The sequence below is a fragment of the Vombatus ursinus genome, unplaced genomic scaffold (assembly GCF_900497805.2).
Source record: "Vombatus ursinus unplaced genomic scaffold, bare-nosed wombat genome assembly UNPS02010304.1, whole genome shotgun sequence".
Taxonomy (NCBI): domain Eukaryota; kingdom Metazoa; phylum Chordata; class Mammalia; order Diprotodontia; family Vombatidae; genus Vombatus; species Vombatus ursinus.
In genome coordinates this window covers 5,629,728-5,654,041 of record NW_020950082.1, presented here as the reverse complement: position 1 = coordinate 5,654,041, position 24,314 = coordinate 5,629,728, and the positions used below count along the sequence as shown (strand labels likewise).

General features: G+C 37.6%; 1 protein-coding gene across 1 annotated transcript in view; it reads left to right on the top strand.

Moving 5' to 3' along the window:
- Positions 1 to 1,313: 1,313 nt before the first annotated feature.
- The window catches only part of IPO5 (importin 5), a 54,941-nt gene continuing 31,940 nt past the window's right edge, over positions 1,314 to 24,314 (top strand). Inside the window, exons 1-6 of the mRNA XM_027854120.1 lie at positions 1,314 to 1,480; positions 10,277 to 10,357; positions 16,802 to 16,994; positions 19,836 to 19,938; positions 21,086 to 21,182; positions 21,416 to 21,520. Of these exons, the coding sequence (XP_027709921.1) occupies positions 1,391 to 1,480; positions 10,277 to 10,357; positions 16,802 to 16,994; positions 19,836 to 19,938; positions 21,086 to 21,182; positions 21,416 to 21,520 (669 nt within the window). The 5' untranslated portion in view covers positions 1,314 to 1,390. The remainder of the gene's footprint in view (positions 1,481 to 10,276; positions 10,358 to 16,801; positions 16,995 to 19,835; positions 19,939 to 21,085; positions 21,183 to 21,415; positions 21,521 to 24,314) is intronic.

The window sequence follows — 24,314 nt, the reverse complement described above, 5'->3', positions numbered from 1 at the left end:
AACAGAGTCCAGCACTTATGGCAGGCACTCAATCAATGTTGGCTGATTTATTCGATCACATTCCTTTTTGATGGGAATTTGTTTTAAAGCAGCCCCGACTTTTTTCATCAGCTTGCCTTCTGCGAAGGCAGAAACATCTTCTCGCATCAAATAACTGGCACTAAAATCGGGGCTCTTTGGTAGTGTCCCCCATAACTCTCAGTCCACTTCTTCCTGCCTCAGTTTCTCTACTGTGTTCCTGCCCCCTTCAAGGTGGAGTCCTAGAAATTAACAGATAACTGGCCTAACCAGGACCCAATCAGCGCGCCAGTGCAAACGGATCCAATCCCGCCCCGCCTTCCCTTGAGGAAGGAGGCAGTTCTCCAACTCTCCAGGGACCCCGTGACTGACACGGCCTGCGCCCCTAGACTGAAAGGTGCAGGGGGAGTCCCCGAGCATCCCGGGAACAGACAGATCAGCGAGGGCGCAAGGAAGCTCCGAGGAGCTCGCGCAGCTCCTGGGGCGGATCCAGCGTGGGGGGGCTGGGGGAGGGACTAGCGTGCAACGTGGTCACATTTGGCGGGAGAAAGGAGGAAGCGGAGGGGAGGGGGTGCGCGGAGCCATCTCGGCCCAGGCCTGGCGGGAGTCCGTGACTCACTCCCGGGTCTGGAGAGCCTGAGTCACGCAAGCCTCCGGGGGGACCTCCCGCAGGAGGGGAGAACAAGGGGCGGGGTTCGGAGGAGGGGGCACGTCGAGGGCTATGTTCCACCCGCTACGGTCCTCAGGCCTGGGAGTCCCGGGCCCGGAGGAAGCGGGGGAGGAGGGAAGAAGGGAAGAACGGACCGCGCTAGGCGAGGCTCGCCCCTTCTCCTGCGAGTATCGCGCCTGAGCCTGCCACCAGTGACCGAGCCCAGTCCCCTCCCCGCAGCCCCAGCTCTGCCTAGACGCACGGCTCAGGCCATCTCCAGACCGCGAACCTCTCCTTCCCCGCCCCCAACCCTCACCCCGACTCGGCTCCGCCCGCGCGGCCAGTGACGCCGTCGCAGGACGGTAGGATACGCGGCCAATCGGAGCGGGGCCGGTGAAGAAGGCCGCCTCGGCCTCGAGCCTCCGGGACCAATGAGAGGCTGGCGGCGGTGTCCGCGGGTTGGGAGGGACGGAAGGTGAGAGGTCGCGGGGCCCCACCCCTCCTTTCCTTCCCCCTTTGCCCCGCCTCTCCCGCGCCCCAGCGCCGCCGCGGCTGCTGCTGCTGCTGGTGCTGGTGGTGCGCTGCCGCTGGTGCTGGTGCTGGTGCTGGTGCCGGCAGCTCGTGTCCCCTCCCCCTCCCCGCCCGCGAGCGCTCCCGCCTCACGGCTCCGTGTCTCTCCCCCTCCTCTCTCTCTCCCTCTCCCTCTCTCTCACGCTCAGCGCAATGGCGGCGGCGGCGGCCGAGCAGCAACAGTTTTACCTGCTCCTGGGGAACCTGCTTAGCCCCGACAATGTGGTGCGGAAACAGGCGGAGGTAACTGAGTCTCTCCTCCCCCTCCCCCCCACCCCGACCCCGATCTTCCGGGCCTCCACCCCAGCCCCGGCCCGATCCCTGGCCCCGCGGACTGCTGCCCGCCACCTCGGCCCGGGGGCCCCAAGCCCTCCACCTCACGCTTCTCTCACTGCCACTGTCCTGGCCGGCCTGACCCGGGCTCGGGCAGGCGGAGCAGAGGCGCCGGGCCGGCCCAGCCCACGTGGGAGCTGGAGCCGACGCGGCCACCGCCGCCGCGGACTTTACATCCCGGCCTCGCTGCCCTTTCCAGCTCGGAATGGGGCGGCCTCGGCTCCCCCCTCCCCCCGCCCTGCCCAGTCCGGTCCAGTTCTGTCCTGCCTTGGCAGTTACTCCCTCCCCACCCCCCACCGTGGTACCCGGGTGCTGTTATGCGTGAGTATCTGTGAGTCCAGGAGGAGAGCCCCAATCCTGCCATTGGAGATGGGGGTGGGGAGGTTAGACCCCAACTCGACTTGGATCATCCCCTTCCCCTCCCCCCCTGCACGGTTTGACCTTTCCCATGCCCCCCCATGCCCCTTTTCCCGCTTTCTCCTAATGGGATTTCCCCTCCCCCATCCAGGCTAGTCTCCATCTCTGCCCCCCTCCCCCCACCAAATCCCGAGCTGCTGCCTGTCCCATTTCTCCTCTTCCACTCATTCTTTTCCACCTGGTACTTACTGTTCTCTTATTCTGCACTTTATCCATCCCCCTTGGCTTTCTTTCTCTGCTGCTGTCACTCTTCCATTCTAACTCCTTTAGCCCCATTTTCCTAATTATTCCTGTCCTCACCATTCCCTAAGGCTAGGAGCGGGGGTGGGGGGTGGGGGGGAGAGAGAAATAGATGTTTGTTCTCTTTAGTATTCTCTTCCTTAAGAGACTGCCTTTTCTAAAGAACTGTCCTCAGCCAGCTGCCCAGCTTTATGTATCATGTCTGGGGAAGGGGGGAAGGGGGGAGGCAAATTTTCTCCGACTCTAGGGAGCCATGTGCTCTCATTTTTGTGACACATGAGGGAACTTAGGGGATTTTGCTGTATTCTAGGTCCAGTAGCACGGATTTTTAATAAGTTTAAAAGGACAGAGAAAGTACAGCTTAGTGTTGGAGTACTTGCTGCCTATTTGGTCAACAGCTTTGTCGTGTTGGTTACCTGAAGGGACTGAAATAAACGATCTTCAGCAATGTATAATTTGAACTAAATTTTTATCTTGATTATCTATGAATGGACTTTCTTGCCCAAACTTTTGGAACTGGGGAATGAAGAAAAAGCTTTTCTGAATTGTGTTATTGTAGTGTGTGCCAGATATTATCACATAGCAAAGAAGTGTTTTGTTTCTGGGTTACCATGGCCAAAGAATTGTTTTATATACACCTATATCCAAGAAAGTTTGTTTGGCATCTTCTCTCCGTTCCCCCTCCCCTTGAAGGATTTAGTGATTTTCTTCAAAATCACAGTGATGGGATAGTTGCCTTTAATAGAAATTATAAGTGTATGGCTTCAGGTTTAAAAAAAAAATTCAGTGCTGGAAATTTGGTCCTTGGGGAAAATAATTTAAAGAAACTACTTTTGTCATGGTGTTTTTTGGTAGCTTATTGTTTTTACAGAACAAAATAAAACACTTTATCTTAGCTAACTCACTGAAGTAGAACTTTTTATGTATTGCAAAGCAAAGAATGGTATTATAATTAGTAAGCTAGGTTAATTCTCCTTCCTCCAGTTGCTTAAATCTCTATTGTCAAGCTCAGTGGGGAATCTCTCTCCTATTGAACTAAAATACCAGTGTCTTTTTAGCATGAATTCCTATTGGTGGCTCTCTTTGGTCTTTTATCACTTGCATCACTTTGTTGTTGAGTTCAGCACATTCTTTAATAAGAAACAATTAGGGAAAAGCAGTGTTCTCATTAGTTTCATAATGAAAACTCAGGCACTTAGTGGTTTTTTTTTTTTTAACTTGTGTCTCTTGATTATCACTTATTTGTGTCTGTAATTTTTTTTTAACTGGAAACATAGTTAAAGGTGATTCTACCACTTCATAAGTCAGCTATAAGTCATATAGATTGAATTTTTGTGACTTAATTGGTGACAATAAAGTAATATTAAATAGCTGTCAGTGTGAGTTTCAGTAATAGGAAGACTCAGTGCTAATATTATATTAAATTAATATATATGTTAAATTAAATATAGATTAAATAATTCACTCACTTTAATAAATCAAACTAAAGATAATTGGCCACCATAGGTTAATATGATAAATAAAAAATATTTTCACAAATCTTCTTTGAACTAACTTGAACTGGTATTTGGGAAATGCCCATTTAATATACTATCTAAATAAAATGTATTTTGTTGACATATGAATGCCAGACTGTTCAGGAAGTGAACTTGTTTTGTGTTCAGATGTGATCAAGTTTTAGAAATTTTGTTTGGTGAGATGTTATTCTTACTGTGGGTCATATGTCGTTTGTTTCCTTGTGTTTCCTACATATGCTGTGTGGCCTTGATACTTTTTGTCTATACGTATTTTAAAAAGGAGGCAGTATCAAAATCCTTGTGCATGGATGAATTATCTTGTAAGCAAAATTTTGTTTCACATGAGAAAAAAATTCATAAGGGTTGTTGGTTTTTTTTTCCCCCACTTTATTCCCGAAGTCAATCTTCAAATGTTTTGGGGGGGAAATTGAATATTCCCAGTGATTAGAAACAGAAAAATTATAATGAAATGGTAATTATGAAAGAGAACAAATAATTGAAAGTCATGGTATTCATTGAGTAAATTGATCTAAGTAAACCCATGACTAGAATTCTTAATATAACTTCAGAGTTTTTATTCTGAGTGGATTTAGTATCCCTGTTCATTTTCCCCAAAAAGTTTGTTTCTCTTTGATCCTGGGGGAAGGAAAAAAACTTCATTAATATCAATGGAAGTTGGGTGAAAGGAAAAGACTAGCTCTCTTGAAATGTATTTAATAGTCTTAAGAACAGATAGAAGTTGCTTTTTCCCATTGTACTAGTCAGTTATTTTAAATATTACTTAATAACATCTCTTCAAATAAGAGAAGAATAAAAAGACTTTCCCTAATAGTGACAGAATCGGATGTGACCAAAATATTGGTGGATTTTGTTCGCCAGCACGTATGAACTGGTGAATGACCTAGACTAGTGCTTCTAGTTTTTCTACTATTGAAGTACTACTTAATGGCAACCTCAAACATGTATAGTGATAATGCATTTTATATAGAACTACTTCTGTACCTCTTTATAGGGTGTAAGATAAATGACCCTTAATTCCAAAAGTCTATGCCAGAGGAATGCAAGCTCTGGAAGGTCCTGCTGGGGCTGAGAGGATTCCCATAATAGGCTTCGGTTATGTCTGGTGTCCAAAGACCAGTGTGGCTAAGTTCAGAAAGACTCATCACCAGTTTGGCTGCAGGACAGTCAGAAAGGACCATCTGCTGAGTTGTTCAGGAGCTCCTAATTTCTATCAGTGGAATAGGTGCACACCAAGGAAGAAGCCCCAGGTCCTTGGATGATTGAAATACAGAGCTAGTCTTAGCAGGCCATGTAGAAGCTTCATTGTAGGATCACTTTTCAAGGGATTACCCCTGTTCACAGATCCAGAGCTGGAAGATGACCTGTGAGGTGAGGTCATCCGGTCGACCTGATTTTAAAGATAGGGGAACTCAGACCCAGAGAAATGACGTCATTCACCCAAAGTGGCAGAGATCCAGAAAATTAATCTTAGGTCTTGTGACTCCAGATCTGGAATTGTTTATACCATACTCTTAGAATAAATTTGGATTCTATCTGTTGGTATTGTTATAGTCTATTAATAGGGAATTTAGAGAGTGCTGTGCATCCTTGCTAAAGAGCACGTTGAATTTTAAGAACCATAATAGGAAGTTGAAGATAGTAAGCAGACAGATTTTACCTCTTTGTGGTATCATGGAAGGAGAACTGAACTAGAACTCAGGAAGACCCGGTTTCAAGAACCACCTCCAACACATACCAGCTATGTGACCCTGGGCAAGTCACTTATCTTCTCAGTGCCCCAGCAATTCTCTTAAGACAGGTTTGAAAATGCCTACCTGAAATGGTAGAGGGAGTTTCCTCACCTAAGAATTCCCTATACCAATGAAATTGCTGATCCAGGTGATATTCCTATCAATTATGACTTGAAAATTTTAACTTGCACTGCACCCAGAAAATTTGTTCATGTAGAATGTTTAAAAGGATCAGAAAAGAAATCTATTGAATATGGGTATTTCTTTATTGAAGGCAAGCCTTTCTTTTTTGCAGGGTGGTAAATCTTTTAATTCTCTTGCTTTCTTGGCGTCCAAGTTTAGATTGAGCTCATCTTTTTGGGAGCCTAGAATGTAGCCTAAATTTAAGCCAGTTATCCTTATAAGAAATTATCTGTAGTCACAAATAGCTTTCATTTTCAAACTGTTCTCAGAAACAAAGTTCTGTCCAGAAGTAATGAATACTCACAGACTTGATTTAATAATCAGTAAGGCAGTCAAAGTGGAGAACATATCACTAACTGAAAATTAAACGAATCCCACTTCCTAGTTGGAGACGTATTCTAAGACTATACTCCATTGACTGCCAATCTGGAAGAGAATATCATTTGGTATTTTGAGCTTCATTTTTAAGGCCATTACTAGGATAAACATAGGTATAATATACCATGCAAATATCCCCCATGGGGCTTAGAAGCAGGTGAAGGGAGGTTGACTTTCTAGGCATTTCAAAGAATGGTAGACCAAAGGGAAAAAAAGCTTTACTGACTGGAATTTCACCCTAATATTCGTAATTAGATTTGATTTATGTGTGCTAAAGAAATCAGTGATAACAACATGAATCTTCTTGAATGTTTTGAATGATCTTTTTGTAATTATCTTAGAGTAAGCATAGAATATGTAGGCTTAGTTACAGAATAGCTTAGTATTTGGGGAGAAATGATAATTATTCTAAACTAAGCCTGTATACATTCTTTGTTGTCTATGCTTAAAGACAAATTGTACAAAGATTCTCCAAAACATTCTGGTATAAGAATTTATAGCTTTTCATCTAATATCATTTAAAGAAATACCAATATGCCTAGCTAATAATCATGTTATTACAATAATCATGTGAATACATTCACATAGTTCTTTCTTTTTTCACCTGAATATTGTATCGTGCCTAATTTTATAGAAAAGCAAACTAAGACTCAGATGTTAAGTCACTTGTCCAAAGTCTTATAACTGGTAAGTATTCACTAATATTGAGTGTAAATTGCTAAAGAATGTTAAGATTCAAAAAAGTCTAGAGACTAAGGAATTCACATCGTTACACTGCAAGTTTGCTACAAAAGTTCAGGATCATTCCAGAGCAAGACATAATAGCTGTAGAGATAGGTAAATCATCTGATCTCAATGCCTATTTTTAACCTTAAATTTAAAATTATATATACCTGACTTTACTAATTTTGAGACTTAGAAACTGCATTCACCAGCTTCTATAAAATTCTGCAGTCATCAGTATCACTTTGAATTTGTGGATCTGACCTGTTATCCAAAAAGGAGCTTAAGTTTACCAAGACATCTCCTTCCCCTTCACCCCCAAATTTAGCTTTTTTTCCTCCAGCAAGCAACAGTGTTCCTGTAGTGAGAATATTTCTTATGAGGAAGAGATGAATCAGGTTATCAAGTTTGGAAAAAGAGGTACTGGACTGGGAGGCAGACTTGCATTTGAGTACCAGCAGCTTGACTTGTTTATGCTGGGCAAGTCTTCTAAGTTTCTTAAGCCTCAAAATGGAGACATACTTAACCTGCCTTGCTTTGATCGCACCATAGAGTATATGTGCTGTAGAGTATATGTGCTTTCTAAACCTTATTATATAAAGTTATTAGCCAAACAGCAAACTTTACCTTGGCCTATTCTTCCTTCTATTAGTGGTTAGTAAGTGGGTAGTAATTAAAGTTAGAGGAAAAGAGTGACATCTTGAGAAAAACTAACTTTCACCCCCCCCCCCCAAAGAAAATAGTGCTGTGAAGTTTGGTCAGTTTAAATACTGAGGTGCCTTTGGTGAACTAACTCTGCATCCAATCAATTTAAGTCTTCTGATTTTGAGGCTTACTCCTCTTTGACTAGTAGATGATTGTATGAGAATATTTTAGGTATAGTCTCATTCTGGTAAAGCTAAGGAAAATGTAGCTTGGGAAATGGTAGGTTGTCTTGTCTTCCTACCCTGATTTCTGATTCCAGGTCAGATGTAGCTCTATAGTGGCCTTAAGTAATTTAAACCAATTCTAGGTTGATTATCTTTGGTCTAGAACAGGGATGGGAAGCTGCAGCCTTGAGGCCACATGTGGCCTTCTAGATCCTTGGTGTGGCCTTTTAACTAAGTCCAAGTTTACAGAACAAATCCTTTTATTAGGGGAATTCATTCTATGAAGTTTGGATTCAAAAGGCTGCATTTGAGGACCTAGACTGCCACATGAGGTAGCAGGTTCCCCATCCTTGGACTAGGGATTACAGAGAAAATGGCCTTTATGTTGATGACCTTGCTCTTGGGAAGAGATTGGCAGGAAGTTGTTGAGGCTTAGTCCTACAAAGGAGCATGATGAACTAATGGGTCCCAACCTGTGGAGCCTGGAGTTATTAGAGAGGGTCCTAGAATCCACATGTACTTGGAAATAGATTTCTTGGAATATCATTTTGATAATTGTCTAATTCTATCAAAATACACAGAAAGAAGATGTTGGTTCTAAGTATTATGCTTGTAAAACCATGGCTCCAATACTCTCTGCAACCTTGAGCAAGTCACAGATTGCTTACTTGAAAAGTGGTAGCTTTGGACTAGATGATTTCTAAGGTCCTGTCCAAATCTAAATTTCTAATTAGCCAACATTTCTTTTGTGGGCTAAATTATGTTGGTGCTATTGTGATTAATAAAATACAGAATCATTTAAAAGTTGCTGATTTTTTAAAATTTTCTATTGAATAGATAGCAATAGTATAACTACTATTATTGGGGGGGTCCTCAAAATTTTTTAAAAGTACCCTAATACTTGGGAAGGGTTAATTACAACCCAACTAGGTCACTGTTTCCTCATGAGGCTCCAGAGAACTCATCCTTGGAACATTGTTACAATCTATATTTTTCATTCCCCTCTGCCAGTTTTTTAACAAGGAGAGGAGAGGAAAGGGGAGCTGGGGAGTGGTGGGGTGTACAAGACAGGAGCTAGAAATAGTGACAGCCAGGATTGAAAAAGAATAATTATATCTAATGTATAAGAAGTTGATAGGGGAGGCAGGAATGGGGAAGGATATGGAAAAACAGATTGTTGGATAAATGGCAGGGAGAAAATTGAAGAGCTAACACCCCTAACATAGGTTCCAAGCTGTTGTGTCCCAAGTCACATGTTGAAAAGCATTGGGGGGCACTAGGTGCAGTGACCTTCCTTGATCTCTTCCTACCTTGGTTCTATGTCATTCTCTTTTTTAATGCAGCCTTATATCCATGCTCTAAGCAATAACAGATAACCTACTTCTATATCTAAATTTTCTTGAATCATTAGGCCTTTTCTAGAAATCTCACCCACACCTCCTCATTTTGTGAGTATCTTGACCTTGTCTTGCTATAGATTCTCTATGTAAGGTACTATGGGTCTCTAAATCTAGAGACTTCAGAGACACACAGGAAATGTATAAGTAAATATTCTAACTCTATACCTAGATTACTAGCCTCTTTTTTCTAGGCATATGTTTCTATGATAGTATTCTTTATGTGACTGTAATTCATTTAATCATTCAGCAAGCATTTGCTAATTTCAAACTGTGCTAGATGTTGGGAATTGTGCTATGCCTGAAGAATCTGGCCTCTGACATTTAACTAGCTGTGACCTCTGTTTTTCTCAGTTTACCTAATTGCAAAATGATGATAATAGCAACTACCTTCCAGGGTGGTTATGAGGATCAAATGATATATTTGTAAAGCACTTAGCACACAGCATTGGCACATAGTGGATGTTATATAAATGCTAGCTGTTGGTATATAAAGAAAATTGAAACAGTCCTTGACCTCAAAAAAGGTACATTCTTTTAGGGGGAAGAGAATGATGGTATGTACAAAGATAAATATATTCAAAATATCTACAAAATCTAAAAAGTATTAGAGAGGATGATGCTAACAATTGGGGGGAAATGGGTATAAATACCTTGTTGTAGCTCCTGTGTCTTTGGGACAATTTGTACAAAGTTACAGATATGGGAATTAGAATGTGGTATGCAGAGAACAAGTAGACCACTCTGGCTAGAAGCATAAAGTGTGAAGGGAAGTGACATGTGGTTGTGGTAAGCCTGGAAAGCCAGGCTAGAGTGAGATTATTGTGGAAGTTTTTAAATGCTAAACAGAAAAGTTCATTTTTTATCCTGGAATCAAGAGAGAACCACTTAACTTGGGCCTTTTTAAATAGGGAGTTACATGGTCAAATCTGTGCTATGGGAGTATCATTGGCAGTTCTGTTGAAGGACTGATAGGGTTGCAGGATTAATTAGAGGAGGCTATTATAGTCAAGGCAGCATAGATGATGAAGACTTGAGCTAATGCATTGGCTGTGTGGGTAGAGAAAAGTATGAATGGAGAGATATGTAGATCAGCAAGACTTGGCAAGTGATTGAATAAGGGAGGGGCAAGAGATAATGAGGAGTTGAGGTTGCAAACCTTGGTGAGCAGTAAGATGGTTTAGAAGACAGCAATTTATATATTAAATCATTTATTTTTTTTCCTCCTTAGGAAACCTATGAAAATATCCCTGGACAATCTAAAATCACATTCCTCTTGCAAGCCATCAGAAATACAACTGCTGCTGAGGAGGTATTAAAGCATCTGAAAATAACTTCATTCTCTCAAATAATTAAAATGGGATTGTTGTTAGTAGAAAGCTTATAATAAGAGCTTATATACAGATATATACATTGGATTTACCCTAGAAGAATATAGTTCAACCCCCTCATTAGATATTCTGAGAAAACTGAAATGTAAAAAGGTTATAGAACTAGGACAGGCCTTAGGAATCTGGTCCACTCCCTCAGTTTACAAATGAGGAAACTGAGATCCAGGATGAATCTTATTTACCTAGGTAAGTGGCAGTTGGGAATAGAAGTCCATATTCTTTCTTTCAAAATCCACTGAGATCACCCACACTGCTGATTCTGTTCATTATATGATTGGATGATTGATTAAATCTTGAATAAGACCTAGGTCCATGTTGTTAAACCATCAGAAGGTAAGTTTTTGGTTTTTGCTAGTAAAAAAGCAAACATCATTAGTGATACTTATTAATACTATTTTTTTTTAATATATTCACAAATCAGAAAAACCTAAAAAAAAAAAATCACTGTTGTCAAACAGTTTTGTATATAAAAACAGTAACCTTGGAGTCCAAGAACCTGGAATTAGGTCTCACCTCTGCTATTGAGATGTTGAGGGCTCCTGGTTTTTATTTATCATTATTATTGTTATTATTATCATTATTGTTATTGTCATTGTTATTATTGAGTTTTAAGGTCACAACTCAATTTGAAAGAATGTGTTTTCATGATATACTGTTTTTGAGTATGGGAAACGATTATCTAAAAATAAAATCTTCAATTTAGAGGTCATGAAAATAAATAAGAAATTCAATGTTTACCTAGTAGGGAAAAAAATCTGTATCAAAAAGCTAGCTTTAAAAGCTGAGTAAAAGATTTTCAGATTAGATTTTGAAAGTATACTAAAATGATGATGCTTTTACTTAAAACTTAGTGTATTGAAATGGTAGACAAAGAATGCTAAGATTTTCTTTACTACCAAAAAGGACAGATAGAAATAAAGGTGTGACACCTTAAATGATCAATTTTAAATTTGTCTCAATTGTTTAATGCTCCAAAATGTACTCGTGAGTTCATAATAAGCTAATATTTCTTGTATGAGACAGGCAGATGTAATGAATTTTATTAGGCATTAGTGTAATGGATAGAGAGAGAGCTGGCCTGGGAGTCTGGAAGACCTGGGTTAAGGTTGACCTCCGACTCTGGCCCTAAGCAAGCCACATTTTGCAAAGCAGCTGCGATCTGCATTAGAAAGTGCCTCACTGGGAACTTCATGCACTGATGAAATCCCAGATTGGTTTCCTCCGCCTCCTTTTCCTCTCTCCAGTGATATAGAGTTGGAACTGTAAAAATGGGATGGTGGTATTTGTGTGTCTCGTGAGTTCTATCTCAGTATATGCATCATAGTCACACTTTTACCAGGCCACAATCTAAAGGCTGTTCCTCTGATTGCATGTACTTAATATCATTTTACAAAGTATTATAAAACATCCTTTATACTTTCCTACTCTCTATTCCCAATTTGTTGAATGTGGTAGCTCGGTGTGGAGATGAGTGACAAAGTATAAAGTTAGATCTATCTTGCCTTACCCACTTAAGTTTTGTCTCCTGATCTTTTCCCCCAAAAGTTACAGGTTAACTTGTTTAGTCTTCTCTTTTGTTTGCTGCAGACCAGATTGGGGTTGTCAGCATTTCATAACTGACCTAATAGAATTTCTTTTGTGCATTTTTATCTCTGATCTTCAGATTTACTATATAATAGGTACTTACAATGGCTCTTTCTTTGCTGGTGGATTGGATACTCAACTGTCCCATTTGTGATCTAGATTTACAATTCAATATCTAGTATAACTTACAGATGACATTGATAAAAATGCCAAGATAAGATATCAAAGGTGGTACACGTGCTCACAGAATCATAGAATTTAGATCTGGAATGGGTCTTTGAGATCATCTGCTTACCCATCATTTTACAAAATAAATGAAACTGAGCCCAGAGATGTTAAGTAATTTGAATTATTAATATCACACACAACCCACTAGTTTGGTCCCTGTTTCATGGCCATAAAGACAAAGAACTTACAGGATAAGAAGGCATGGAGGGGTTGTTACCTAGATCAGTGGCATAACTACCCCAATTGATGAGATTACAGATTAGTCAAAGTACAATCATTTTCGCTTTAACCTGTGTTCTAATATATTGGAGATATGATGTATTCTGAGTATAATTTTGAGTTTGTTTCTGCTCGATTTCTTCATTGAGAAACAGCAATAATGCAGAAACTTCACAGTTAACTCCCAGGTTGCAGCCTACTTCCTCAAGCAAACGTCAAGTTTTGTTTTAGGTAAAGTGCCATATTTATTGTATGTCTTCTGGTGCTGTATGTACTGAGTCGAGAAGGGCTGGTCCTCTGCACCCCTTCAGCTGTGTGTCACTTGAGTTTCTGAGCTCTGTCCTCCAACCCTATTTCCCCCATAATTCCTATGGGTTTTATTGCACACAATTTTGCTTAACTTAGAGGGAATGCATGTACCTGTCACCTTATAGCAGAACTGACTTTAGTGACATTTCAGTAGATTTGTGGTATACTGCCCTCTTCTGGTATTGATCATCCATGCCTCACCCTGTGTGTCCTTATATTCTATCTTTGTAAATCCTTGCTTGGTAGAGAATCCTAGTACCTGTTCACTGGAGGCCTATTGTTGTAATCAATGAATGCCTGGGTAACAGTTGGACTATGATTGTCTGTTATACTTCCCTTTCACAGTGTAATAACTGACTCTCTGCTCTTGTTCTGATCATACATGGTCTTAACAACAATGCTTTTATGGCTTTTCTCATGCTTGAAGTGATCATTATGGCCTGCAGCATACTTAAACCCACACAGCTGTCTCCATTGGCCTTTGGGTCACCTACAGTTTTTATTCTTCTGAAATTATGAAAAACAATAGTTATATGTGAGAAATAAAAGAGTTCTCATTTTACAGATTAGGAAAGTGAGGTTTGGAGAGTTTGATTTGCTCACAGTCACAAGCTAGAAAGCATCACTAGCACCTGTGGCCAAGTTTTCTAACTCTGAGTAGTCTCTCTACTGTGCTCTTGTTTTTCTCCTTGTTAGTGTTATATTGGGCTATACATTTCTTTTTTTTTTTTTTTTTTTTTGGCTAGGCAATGGGGTTAAGTGACTTGCCCAGGATCAAACAGCTAGTAAGCGTTATGTGTCTGAGGTCAGATTTGAACTCGGGTCCTGCATTCAGGGCCGGTGTTCTGTCCACTGCGCCACCTACCTGCCCCTATACATTTCTTAAATAGTATAGTTTAATGAACATTTTTAGTTAGTTGGGCATTAAAACATTTTGATTTTATGATATAACTTTGCCCTGTGCATGATGAGAGTTCAGGTTCTTTAGTGTCTGGTTCATCTGTTGTCTTTTTGCATACATTTGTAGAATAGTCCTTAGCCTACAAGAATTGCACATAAGCATTCCAGAGTACTGTGGGCACCAGCATTCAGGCTGATTTTTAAATCTTTGCTGATGATTACATAAATTATCAATATATATACTTTTACAAAAGAAATTGATGTAATATGAGCTTGAGTTTAAATCTTACCTCTGCTATATATTATCAATGAGACTTTGGACAAATCACTTACCTTCTAGGACTTAGTTTCCTCACCTATAAAGTGAAGGGATTGGGCATCTTTTAAGGTACCTTAAAGTTCTTGGTCCTATGATCATATATATATATTCAACAACCTTTAAGCACTTCTGATAGGCTAGACAAAGTATTAGGTCCTGGGGAATACAAAGACAAAAACTTAAGTCTTCCGTCAGGGAGCATGCATTCTGTTGTGCAATGCTGCAATCATGGCCACGTGCAGAATGTTTTTCATTCTGCCTAAATTTTAAGTATTTCCATTTTGCTTGTGAAAACAGCTGTTTTCTCTACAACCAAATTGTGGCAGGAACACTTCAGCAGTGTCTTAAACATAGTAGAAAATCTTTTCAAAAACAGCTAAACCATTGATACGCATCTTTAAAACAAGTTAAAACTTGGGAACTAGGTTGTAAATGTTTTTGCCAACACATACGTGTTTGGCATCAGTAATCCCTCTGACGTTATTTGTATTTGAAACTTTTAAGAGTCTCTTTTGTTGATAGGAGATAACCAGATGTCTTGGTAAAATTTTATTGAAAACTTTCCTTGTTTAACTGTTGTTCTTATATACCTGGCTGCTGTTTCTTTCTTTTTTTTTTTTTGCTGTTTCTCATAGTTTTCTTTATCAATAAAAATAAAGACAAATAATATTTTAAATGAAATTTAAAAAAATTTTTAGTGAAGTAATCCTTAAAGGTTTTTGGTCTATTTGGTTTTGGTTTTGTTTTGTTTTGTTTTGTTTTTTTAAGATAGAAAAATTTGGCATCATAAAGAGTTTGGTATTTATTTTACCCTAGTTGGACCATAACTTACTAAGGTTATACAGGTATCTCAGGTGAAGAATCAGGTTAATTCACGTGCTTGAGAAAGCTTTGCTTTGAAGATACTGTGTTTCACTGAAGCCGCTTAGTAGAACATCTATTTAGGCTTATGAATGGGTTGCAAGTAGTTGTATCAGTCAACAAGTACCTCCTGTGTGCCAGGTACTATATTAGATATTTGGTTTATGAATACAGACTAAATACCTTTTCCCTGGGAAGATTACATTGTACCACTGAAGACAAGAGTTAATATTTGGAATATTTTTAATAAAGATGTTAAGCACAAATTAATTAATTGGCCTAAAAAAGAGCCTAAATTTGGACCTGAATTTGATATTCCTAATAACAGCAGTAATAAGAGCTAGCATTTATGTATAACTCTTTTAAGTTTTATGAAACACTTTACAAATAGCATCTCATTTGACCATCACAGCAACCCGGGAAGTGTTGGCTATTATTCTCCCCATTTTGTAGATGAGGATGCTAAGGCTCAGAGAGGTTAAGTAATTTGCCCAGGGTCTCAGAGCTAGTAAGTGTCTGAGGTAGGATTTGATTAGGTCTTCCTTACTGCAGCACTCTATCCACTGTGTGAATTAACTGCCTCAACAACAGCCATCTAACAATGTGGATGAGAACTAGAAGAAATATAGTATAGGAAAGGAAGGCCAAGAAGAACACCAAATCTGGCAGGATAGGTGATTATATGGTCTGGAATTTTTTGATGATAAGAAAGGAAAGAGAAAGGAAGAAAGAAATATTTATTAAGCACTTACTATGTGTCAGGTATTGGGTCTTTGGTTACCAATATAAGACTTAATTGAACTTATATAGAATATTAATGTAGAAAGTTCCATTATCTGGCAAGCTTGTAAAATTAGGATATCATTTTAAGGATAAAATAAGAAGATTGGACTAAGTGATTTATGACGTTGGCTCCTTCCAGCTAACAACTTGAGGATTTTACTTCCCTATGTGGATTATAAAATTTCATAAAAGTCTATAGTAAAACACTAATGACATATTCAAAGCAATTTAAATCTTAAAACACTTAAGCCTTAAGGATCATTAAAAGTTCGAGGTGTTAGTGAATAAAGAAAATATATTCTGACAGAAAATTCTTATTTTCTGGAATCCAGAGTCATAGGTTTACTTAGGAATTTTAAACATAGCATAAAATAACAGTTTATTATTTTGGTCAACTGCGCCTGAAGTTTTATAGTAAATGCTGACCTGAGAATCCCAATTGAATTTGACAAACAATTATTAAGCACCTAGTACATGGGGTTATGCTGTTCTAGGTATAAATCACCCCAGACCTTGGGTTTAGAAATCTGTTTTGGGGGGGAAAGGTAGATAGCACTGATAACTAGAATGTAAGTTGAAGTTCATAAGAAAAGTCTGAATAGTTTGGTAGTAAGAGCTTATGTATAACAAGAAGTGGTATCAGAGAAACTTCATAAAGGAAGTAGCAACACCTGAGCAAGACCTTGAAGGAAAGAAATTATTCCAACAAAGTGGAAGAGACATTAGATATGGAAAATCAAGGAGGCTTCCATACTGTGCCCATTTGTGTAGATTATAGATAAAGAATAAAATGGCCTTGAAAGCATTCTCCCAAGCTACTTTGTAAAAGAGCAGCCATGCAGAATGATAGGCAAGGGCTCAAGAACTATGTTTAATGTGGAAAGATGAGTTTAAAAGGCATTATTTAATGGTTTTCTGTAGTGATGAAGGACAGTGTTGGTTCAAATTTTACTGTAAGTGAATATAGACAAATTGATGGAAAACTTTCATATACCTTAAATTCACCTTTTAGGGGGCAGGGGCGTATCAAAGTAGTAATTTTTTGATGAACTGTAAAAATCAAGTGAAAATTGAAATTTATGTGTTAAAGAGTGGGATGAAATTAACTTAGAATTTTTTCTCTAGTAATACACAAGGTAACAAAATTTGTTGTCTGTTTTAGGCTAGACAAATGGCTGCTGTCCTCCTACGACGTCTTTTGTCCTCTGCTTTTGAGGAAGTTTATCCAACTCTTCCTTCTGATGTTCAGAGTGCCATTAAAACTGAACTACTATTAATTATTCAGATGGAAACACAGTCTAGCATGAGGAAAAAAGTGTGTGATATTGCTGCTGAGCTGGCCAGGAATTTAATAGGTAGGTATGAAATGAGAGTGCAGTGATAGAAAATGTACATATATTAATCCCTAAGTATTTTTTGGAGTGAAGTTCATGGTTCACTTCTGTGGACCTTTGTTCTTTTCCAAATGAGACTAAAGAGTTGGAATTATTGTGAAGTCTTTTGGATAGTCTCTAAAATGTACATATTGTGCTTCTCCTTATACAAAAATTATAATTTCATATTTTCAGTATATGACTGTCAATAAATTATGCATCAGCTAATGTATATGCAGATGTGCTTAGTGAGATCGGTTTACATTTCTCTTTTTGTAAGACCACTCCCTGAACATTTAGCACTTTAACTCACCTTGTAATTAAGAAACAAATCATTTGAACTGTCTTGTCAATATTTTACCCTTACATTTTGGCAAAGATTTAGAAGTACAGGCAAACCTGTCTCTAAACTGTATCTTCTAATTATGCCAGTGAAGCTGTAGAAAATGCAAAACGGCAATTCATTTTTTAAATTACTTGATTTGAGATTTCTAGATTTGAATATGGGTTTGCCTACTGTCTGAAAGTTCACAGCAGATATAATTGAAGCCACTAGTGGAAAGTTGCCTGGCTTTGTGATTTTTTTTTTCTTTCCCTGTCTAAACTTCCCTAGTTCCCTCATTCCACTATAAGAATAAATGCTGTTGCATCTGATAGAAATCACTGTTTAGCCACATCTTCCTTATTTTGGTTTAAAGGGCTTACTATGGCAAGTTCAATTTCATTTCCCTCTGAATCCATCATATTAAAATATTGATAAGCTCAGCTTCAGTGAGTTCAATTGATATTTTAGTTTGAGTACTGAGGGTATAGTGGAAAAAGTGGAGTAAGACAAGAACAGTTCACATCCCATCTCTGGACACTAGCTGTGCAACCATGGGTACAGATACATCACTGAGCCTTTCTGAATCTCAGTTTCCTCATCTCTAAACTGGGAAGTAGATAATAATTTTAATCCCAGTTTTACCTTGAGAGGCAGCTGGTAGTGTTGTGGAAGAATGCTGGGCAAGTTACATGCTCTACTCTCCCCTTTTGGGGTCTATGGCTTCACCCTGAATCACTTCCCCACTACCTCTTTCAGGGCACTGCCTCTTTCTCTCCATTTTACATTACTCACAACTCAGCTAATACAGTAAAGTCTTTCTCACATAGATATTTTCTTGTGAAGTCTCTTTCATTATCCCAGGACAATCCTCTTCCTTCCATTTATAAGTCTAAAACAGTCCTATTCTTGGACAGAATGCAAAGGAATAGTGCTAGGGATTATATCTGTAACCAGGAAGAAAATAGACAAAAACTATAGCTATCAGCTTCTAGATGAGTGGTTCCCACTCTTTAGATGGAAGACCCCCTGGGAAGCACTAAAATTATTTCAAGAGCTGCCATTCCTTATGTGCATTTTAATCTTTATTTAGATCTGGAAAAGAAAGTAGTATGACTCAATATTAAATTTTTTTAAAGAGCAGTTATCTTGAATAATGAATGGTTTTCACATATGCATTGCAGTTTCTCAAATGCCTTTATAGAGACTTTTATAATTTATAAAGTACCTGTTCCATTTTAAAACATTACTAAATGTGTAGTATACTAAATACATTTTTTGCTTATTTTCTTAGTTGATGAATTTTAGCAGTACAACTATAATGGGGATCCGTGAGACATATTCTATGATTTTTGACAAAAGGGTACTCCTTTAAATATAAATAACCTAAGCATAATAACACTTGTTTCCTACTATTTTTCAACTGTGTTTTGGTTTTTTGTTTTGTTTTGTTTTGTTTTGTTTTGTTTAACAGGCTTTTTAGGCTAGAGAACTGACTACTATAACATTGTTTCTATGGGAAAATTTATTCTGAACTCCACACAACCAACTTGTAAATGAGCCTTTAGAGTACAACCCATTTATAAGTTGAGAACTCTGTTATTCTTCAAATGCTACATAATTCTATCTTTTTTCTTAAACCTTTGCATTTTCCTCTTGTCTACTCAAATAGTAATGAGTTCATGAGTTTTTTTTTTTTTTTTAGACTGGTAGAATTTGTATCATTTAGGTGATTTCAATTTTAGAATCCTAGACACAAAGACTTGAAGATTTAATGTAAAGAGAACATATTTGTGAAGCACAGTTGATAATCAATACATTTATTAATTAAAGTCACCTATGTAATTCATTCCTCCCAAAAAATCAGTCTAAAGTAATTTGGAGAAGATTGAACTCTCTTGATGCAGCTTACTTTCCTGCTTCAGTGTTGATTTAATTGAAATGTAGTTATTTGAATCCACTGTATCATCCCCATCCCCAAAATGGTGGTTCTCATCCTATATTCTCCTCAAATTTCAACATGGACTTTAAGTAACTGAAAGAAAGGTGAGGGAGGCCTTAGTGACTTGTAACTATATGGATTGTTGAAAAGTTAACCTAAGAAATAAAATTCCCTCTGTGCTATGAAACTATAAAATGTGCTTCAAAACATGAAAGAGAAATTCAAATAGTTTTGAGTCTAAGTGAAAGTGATACTAAAGGTTAAAATTTATTTAGGTTTTATTGTTATTTTAAAAAATGTGCAAATAATTACATTTAAGAGGAATGTTTTGATACCTACAAATTGAATATTAGGTAGTGAACATTATGAATGACATGGGTGGACTCTTTTGGTAATTAAACTTAATCTTCTGAATTTGTTATACTACTATTAAGCTATAATACAACTACATTGACTTCTTTTTTTTTTTTTTTTTTTACTAAATGAGGAGTTACCCTTTAAGAAACTTCAGTTTTTAAGTCTAATTATACATTTACTGCCTAAATTTCTCTGCTTCCAGATGAGGATGGCAATAACCAGTGGCCAGAAGGTCTGAAGTTCCTTTTTGATTCAGTCAGTTCTCAAAATGTGGGACTGCGGGAAGCTGCCCTTCACATTTTCTGGTATATTCATGGATTTAGTTATTGATAATAATTTTTGGAAGAAAATTAAAACTTTTAATATTTCAGCCCCTGTATAGGAGCTCTGGACTTAAATCGTTCAGCTTTTTATGGTCTTTAAAATACCTTTGAGTGTGTATGTATATCTATGTATATATGTACATATAAATGCTGTTGCATTTTGTATTAAAGGTAAATAGTAATGTCATACTTATATATGTTATGTTTTCTGTAGACCGGAATTCTGCCTCTTCTGAAAATCATAAATGGAATTCTAATGGAATCATCTTGCTTTTTTCTCTATAATTAGGGGCTTAAACGATAACAAATTAGTCTTTCTCTTTCCTTCTGTGGCAGTTGTGTCAAGAAGTAGTGTCCATTATATGTCTTTCTGCATCCAGGTTTTTAAGAACTATAGTGTTCCAATTTAAGAAAATATTTTTTGCATGTGTGTGACACATTTGTATGTATATATAAATTAGGAAAATGATCCATTATGGTTACTTATCTACATTACAAAATAATTATTTTACTTCGGGGGTTATTTTCATTCCCTTGTTATAATTAAGAAATGATTTGATTAACACAAAGAAACGTGATCTGTGTTCACTAAGTGTGCCTTTACTTTCAGTTAAGCACTTAAAGAGAAGAGAAATGTAGGTATCTGATAAGCCTATTTTTATTTTTCCACTTTGTCTTATCGTATTTCTACTTTAATTTGTATTATCTCAACCACCTGACCTCACACATCAGTAGATACATTCAGTTTTTCATTGACTTGAATATAGAAGAATTTCAAATAACCTGGATTGCTGGGAGTAGGACCAAGTGTTCAAAAACCCCTCCACCAGTCGTCATTCCTGCTTCATATTTGAGCATTGTTCCTATTCATCTCTTAAATCAAAAGCAACTTCCAACTAGGAACTAAAGTGATGAGAGGTTAAAAACAGCAGGAAGAAGTGGCCCTGGGCCAGCCTAAGGCACCTCCTTTGTAGTATAACCTTTGCTTACATTTTCTCTACCCCAGCCAAAATTATATTGTTGGAAATGGTAGGAAAGATTTAATGTAATTATTAAGAGATCATTTGAACTTAACATGAACATTTGATATGAAGACCTAGTTATTTTATATGTTTTGTAACATTTTTAGGAACTTTCCTGGAATTTTTGGAAATCAACAACAACATTATTTGGATGTCATCAAACGGATGTTGGTTCAGTGTATGCAAGACCAGGAACATCCAACGGTAATAAAAATTTATATTTCTTGAGATGTGCAGTTTAATATGGCATCTTATTAATAAAGAAATGAATTTAGCAAATATTTCATGGTATTTTCACTTCCAAATAGCTTAATAGCTAGGATTTATTAGTACAATAAAAAAGAAGTTTACACAGTAGTATCCAGCATTGGAGGATTTGAATTCACAGCAGAAAAAAAATTATTTCTCCTGATCCACAGTGTTTTGACTCTTTTCAGATCAGGACATTATCTGCAAGAGCTGCAGCTGCATTTGTGCTTGCTAATGAGCATAATGTTGCATTACTCAAACATTTTGCAGACTTGCTACCTGGGATCTTACAGGTAAGAAAATAATGTAACAAGGATGTTACTGTCCACTCTTTTTGTTTAAATGTACAACCCTGTGCTTTATAAAATGTGTCTTGTGGAGTTTTAAATATTCCAAGTTTGGGGTGGAAGAATATATATATTATATGCATATAAATGTACATAGACAAATCTTAATTGGATTTAATTGTTAGTCCTAATTTTTTTTTCCTTTTAACCAGTATTAAAAGAGATAAGTTACTTATTTCATACAAGTATGAAGTTTCTGAATTGTCTTTGGACACTTTAGTTTTTTATAAACTTGAGCCAGATTATCTCCATATCTTTTTATATCTTTCCCAGTGCCTACCTTTGCACTGAAATGACCAAATATCACAGTTAAGTTCTCTGTCCTCTCCCAAGAGATGTGAGCATACATATATACACAAAAGCACACAACATATTCACTTCTATTATCCTCATTAAGGGTCTTTCCACTTAATAAGCTTTATAAATTGAGATAATCAAGAACCTCATGAAATAATAGTCTTTTTGGCCTTAGGGGAGAACATGATAAAAACAAACTACTGGTTTCTTTCCCCTTTTGGGTGGGGGGAAGAAAAAGAGTACAGAACAGTCTTACCATTTTGCTCAAAACTTTTTTCTAGCCTTTTTTTTTTGTATAATATTAATTTAATAAATTCAGTTTAACTAGTTTATTGGACAAAAAGCATATATTAAAAGTACCAAATTGTACTAAAAAGTGATTCTTAGTTTCTATTGCCTGCTTTACTGCCACTCTGCCATCACCGTTTGGGGGGTAGGGGAGGCAAAGTAGAACTGTAAGAAATTTTAAATTTCCTTTTTAGGTTGCTATAGCCAGAGAATAATATATAGTGGAGAACCTATTTGTACTCTCCCTACTTAGCTTTTTAAGAATATAGGATTGTGATTTTAAATTTATTTTTATATATATTGAAAAATTGATACATTATTCATGCTTATCCACATTTTTAAATATTTCTTTGTCCTTCATAGAATTAACTAGGTTAATCCTTAAATTTCACTACCAATCCTTCAAGATACCACATGCAAATTCTTTCAAGTGTAGTAGAACTTGTCAGATTTTTGATGGCATAGCCTTTGAGAATCCCATGTCATCTCTACATGATGATATAGTAGGATTTTATGGAGTCAGTTAAGTCAACAACATTTAGTCAGAAGGTGATGAATAGTACAAGCATCTCTCTCCCCCCACCTCACCCCCACATGAAATCTGCAAGAAATGAAATGAACAAGAATCAAAGAATAAGCCATATGTGCACACTATTGACCAAAAGCCCAAAATTATCATCATATTTTTTTAAATGATCTAAAGATGAGAATATACTGCACACAACTGCAAGAAATTCAGCTTGAAGTTCAAATAAACTATTGGGGTTCAAAAATGGGAAGCAAAACAAGATATATATACTGACCTTATTACTATTTCCTGAAAAAGTTTAATTGATTAACCTCAAGGATATGTCCAGAAGAACCCACGCCCCAGCTAATCCTTAGCTTCAAAGCCAGTTACCACTCATTGCCTTGCCAAGGGGAAAGACATGGCAGCCAAAAGTAACACTGGTTTGGAGAGTTGGAATTGAAAACCCCTGACTGATAGGGAAAAAAAAAGATTTACTGCTAATATTATTGGCAGCAGAGTTTAGCAGAAAATATTTTCATTTGTCATAGAACATCCTTCCAACTTAAGGTAGAGTTCCAAAAAACAAGTATTAAAGGATATTATTAAAGAATTTTATCTTCATAGTTTACATTTAGAATTTATGTGATTTTTACAAAGTATTAGATGTGTAGACTGTGATTATTAAGAGCTTTTTTTCCCCCCCAAAGTGTGTAACAGCTGAATTGTTCTGCAGATAAAATTGTACGGTATACAGTAGTGACTAAATTATTGAAGTTACATTAATAAAGTAGAATAGTAAAAGTAATTATCAACTTTTAGGATATAATGGTGATAATCATAGCTGATAGAAATTCCTGTGATGCTGAATTGGTAGGGTATATGTGAGTATGCATGTGGGTATGGACAAGACAGGGTATGACTGAACGTATATCTTCCTCATAGGTTGTCTATGGGTATGGCACAAATGACTATTAAATTGAACATAAGAGAGGTAGTCCTGGTAGTGATGAGAAATTTTTACTGGACCTTGCTTTCATGTTTTACAAAGAATACCAGAGTTTGGAGACTGGAGAGACTTGGTTTTATATCTCATTTCAAACAGCAGTTGTATGACTATGGGACAAGTCAGTTAACTTTTCTAAACCTCAGTTTACTCATCTATGAAATAGGGATCATAATATAGTACATTTGGGGTTTTTGTGAGAAGCACTTGCATATCTTAAGAACAGTATATAAATATCAGTTGTTAAAGGAGGCAGCTCAAGAAGACCTTATGAATAGGCACAAGTGTAGTAAAAATAGTAGACTTTGCTTTAAGAGGAATCATTGCACAGTATCTATAGCCTCTGTAGAGGTTAGAGGTTTTTGAGCAGATAGGTAAATTGTTGCTTAAATAATAGCTGTCCTTGATCAGAAATGTACAAAATGCATTTACATGGAAGAAAACTTCTTTGATTTGCTATACGGAGGGAATTTAATGGACAGAACTCTAGTAGAACAACATTACTGGATATTTCTAATTAGAAGTGTCAAATGGCAAGCCTGATGAAACCAGGAAAATCTGGAAATCTGGGCTTATTAAATAAAATGTTTAATATAATATGTCAACTGTATGCTGAAAACTTCAGAAATCAATATGTATTC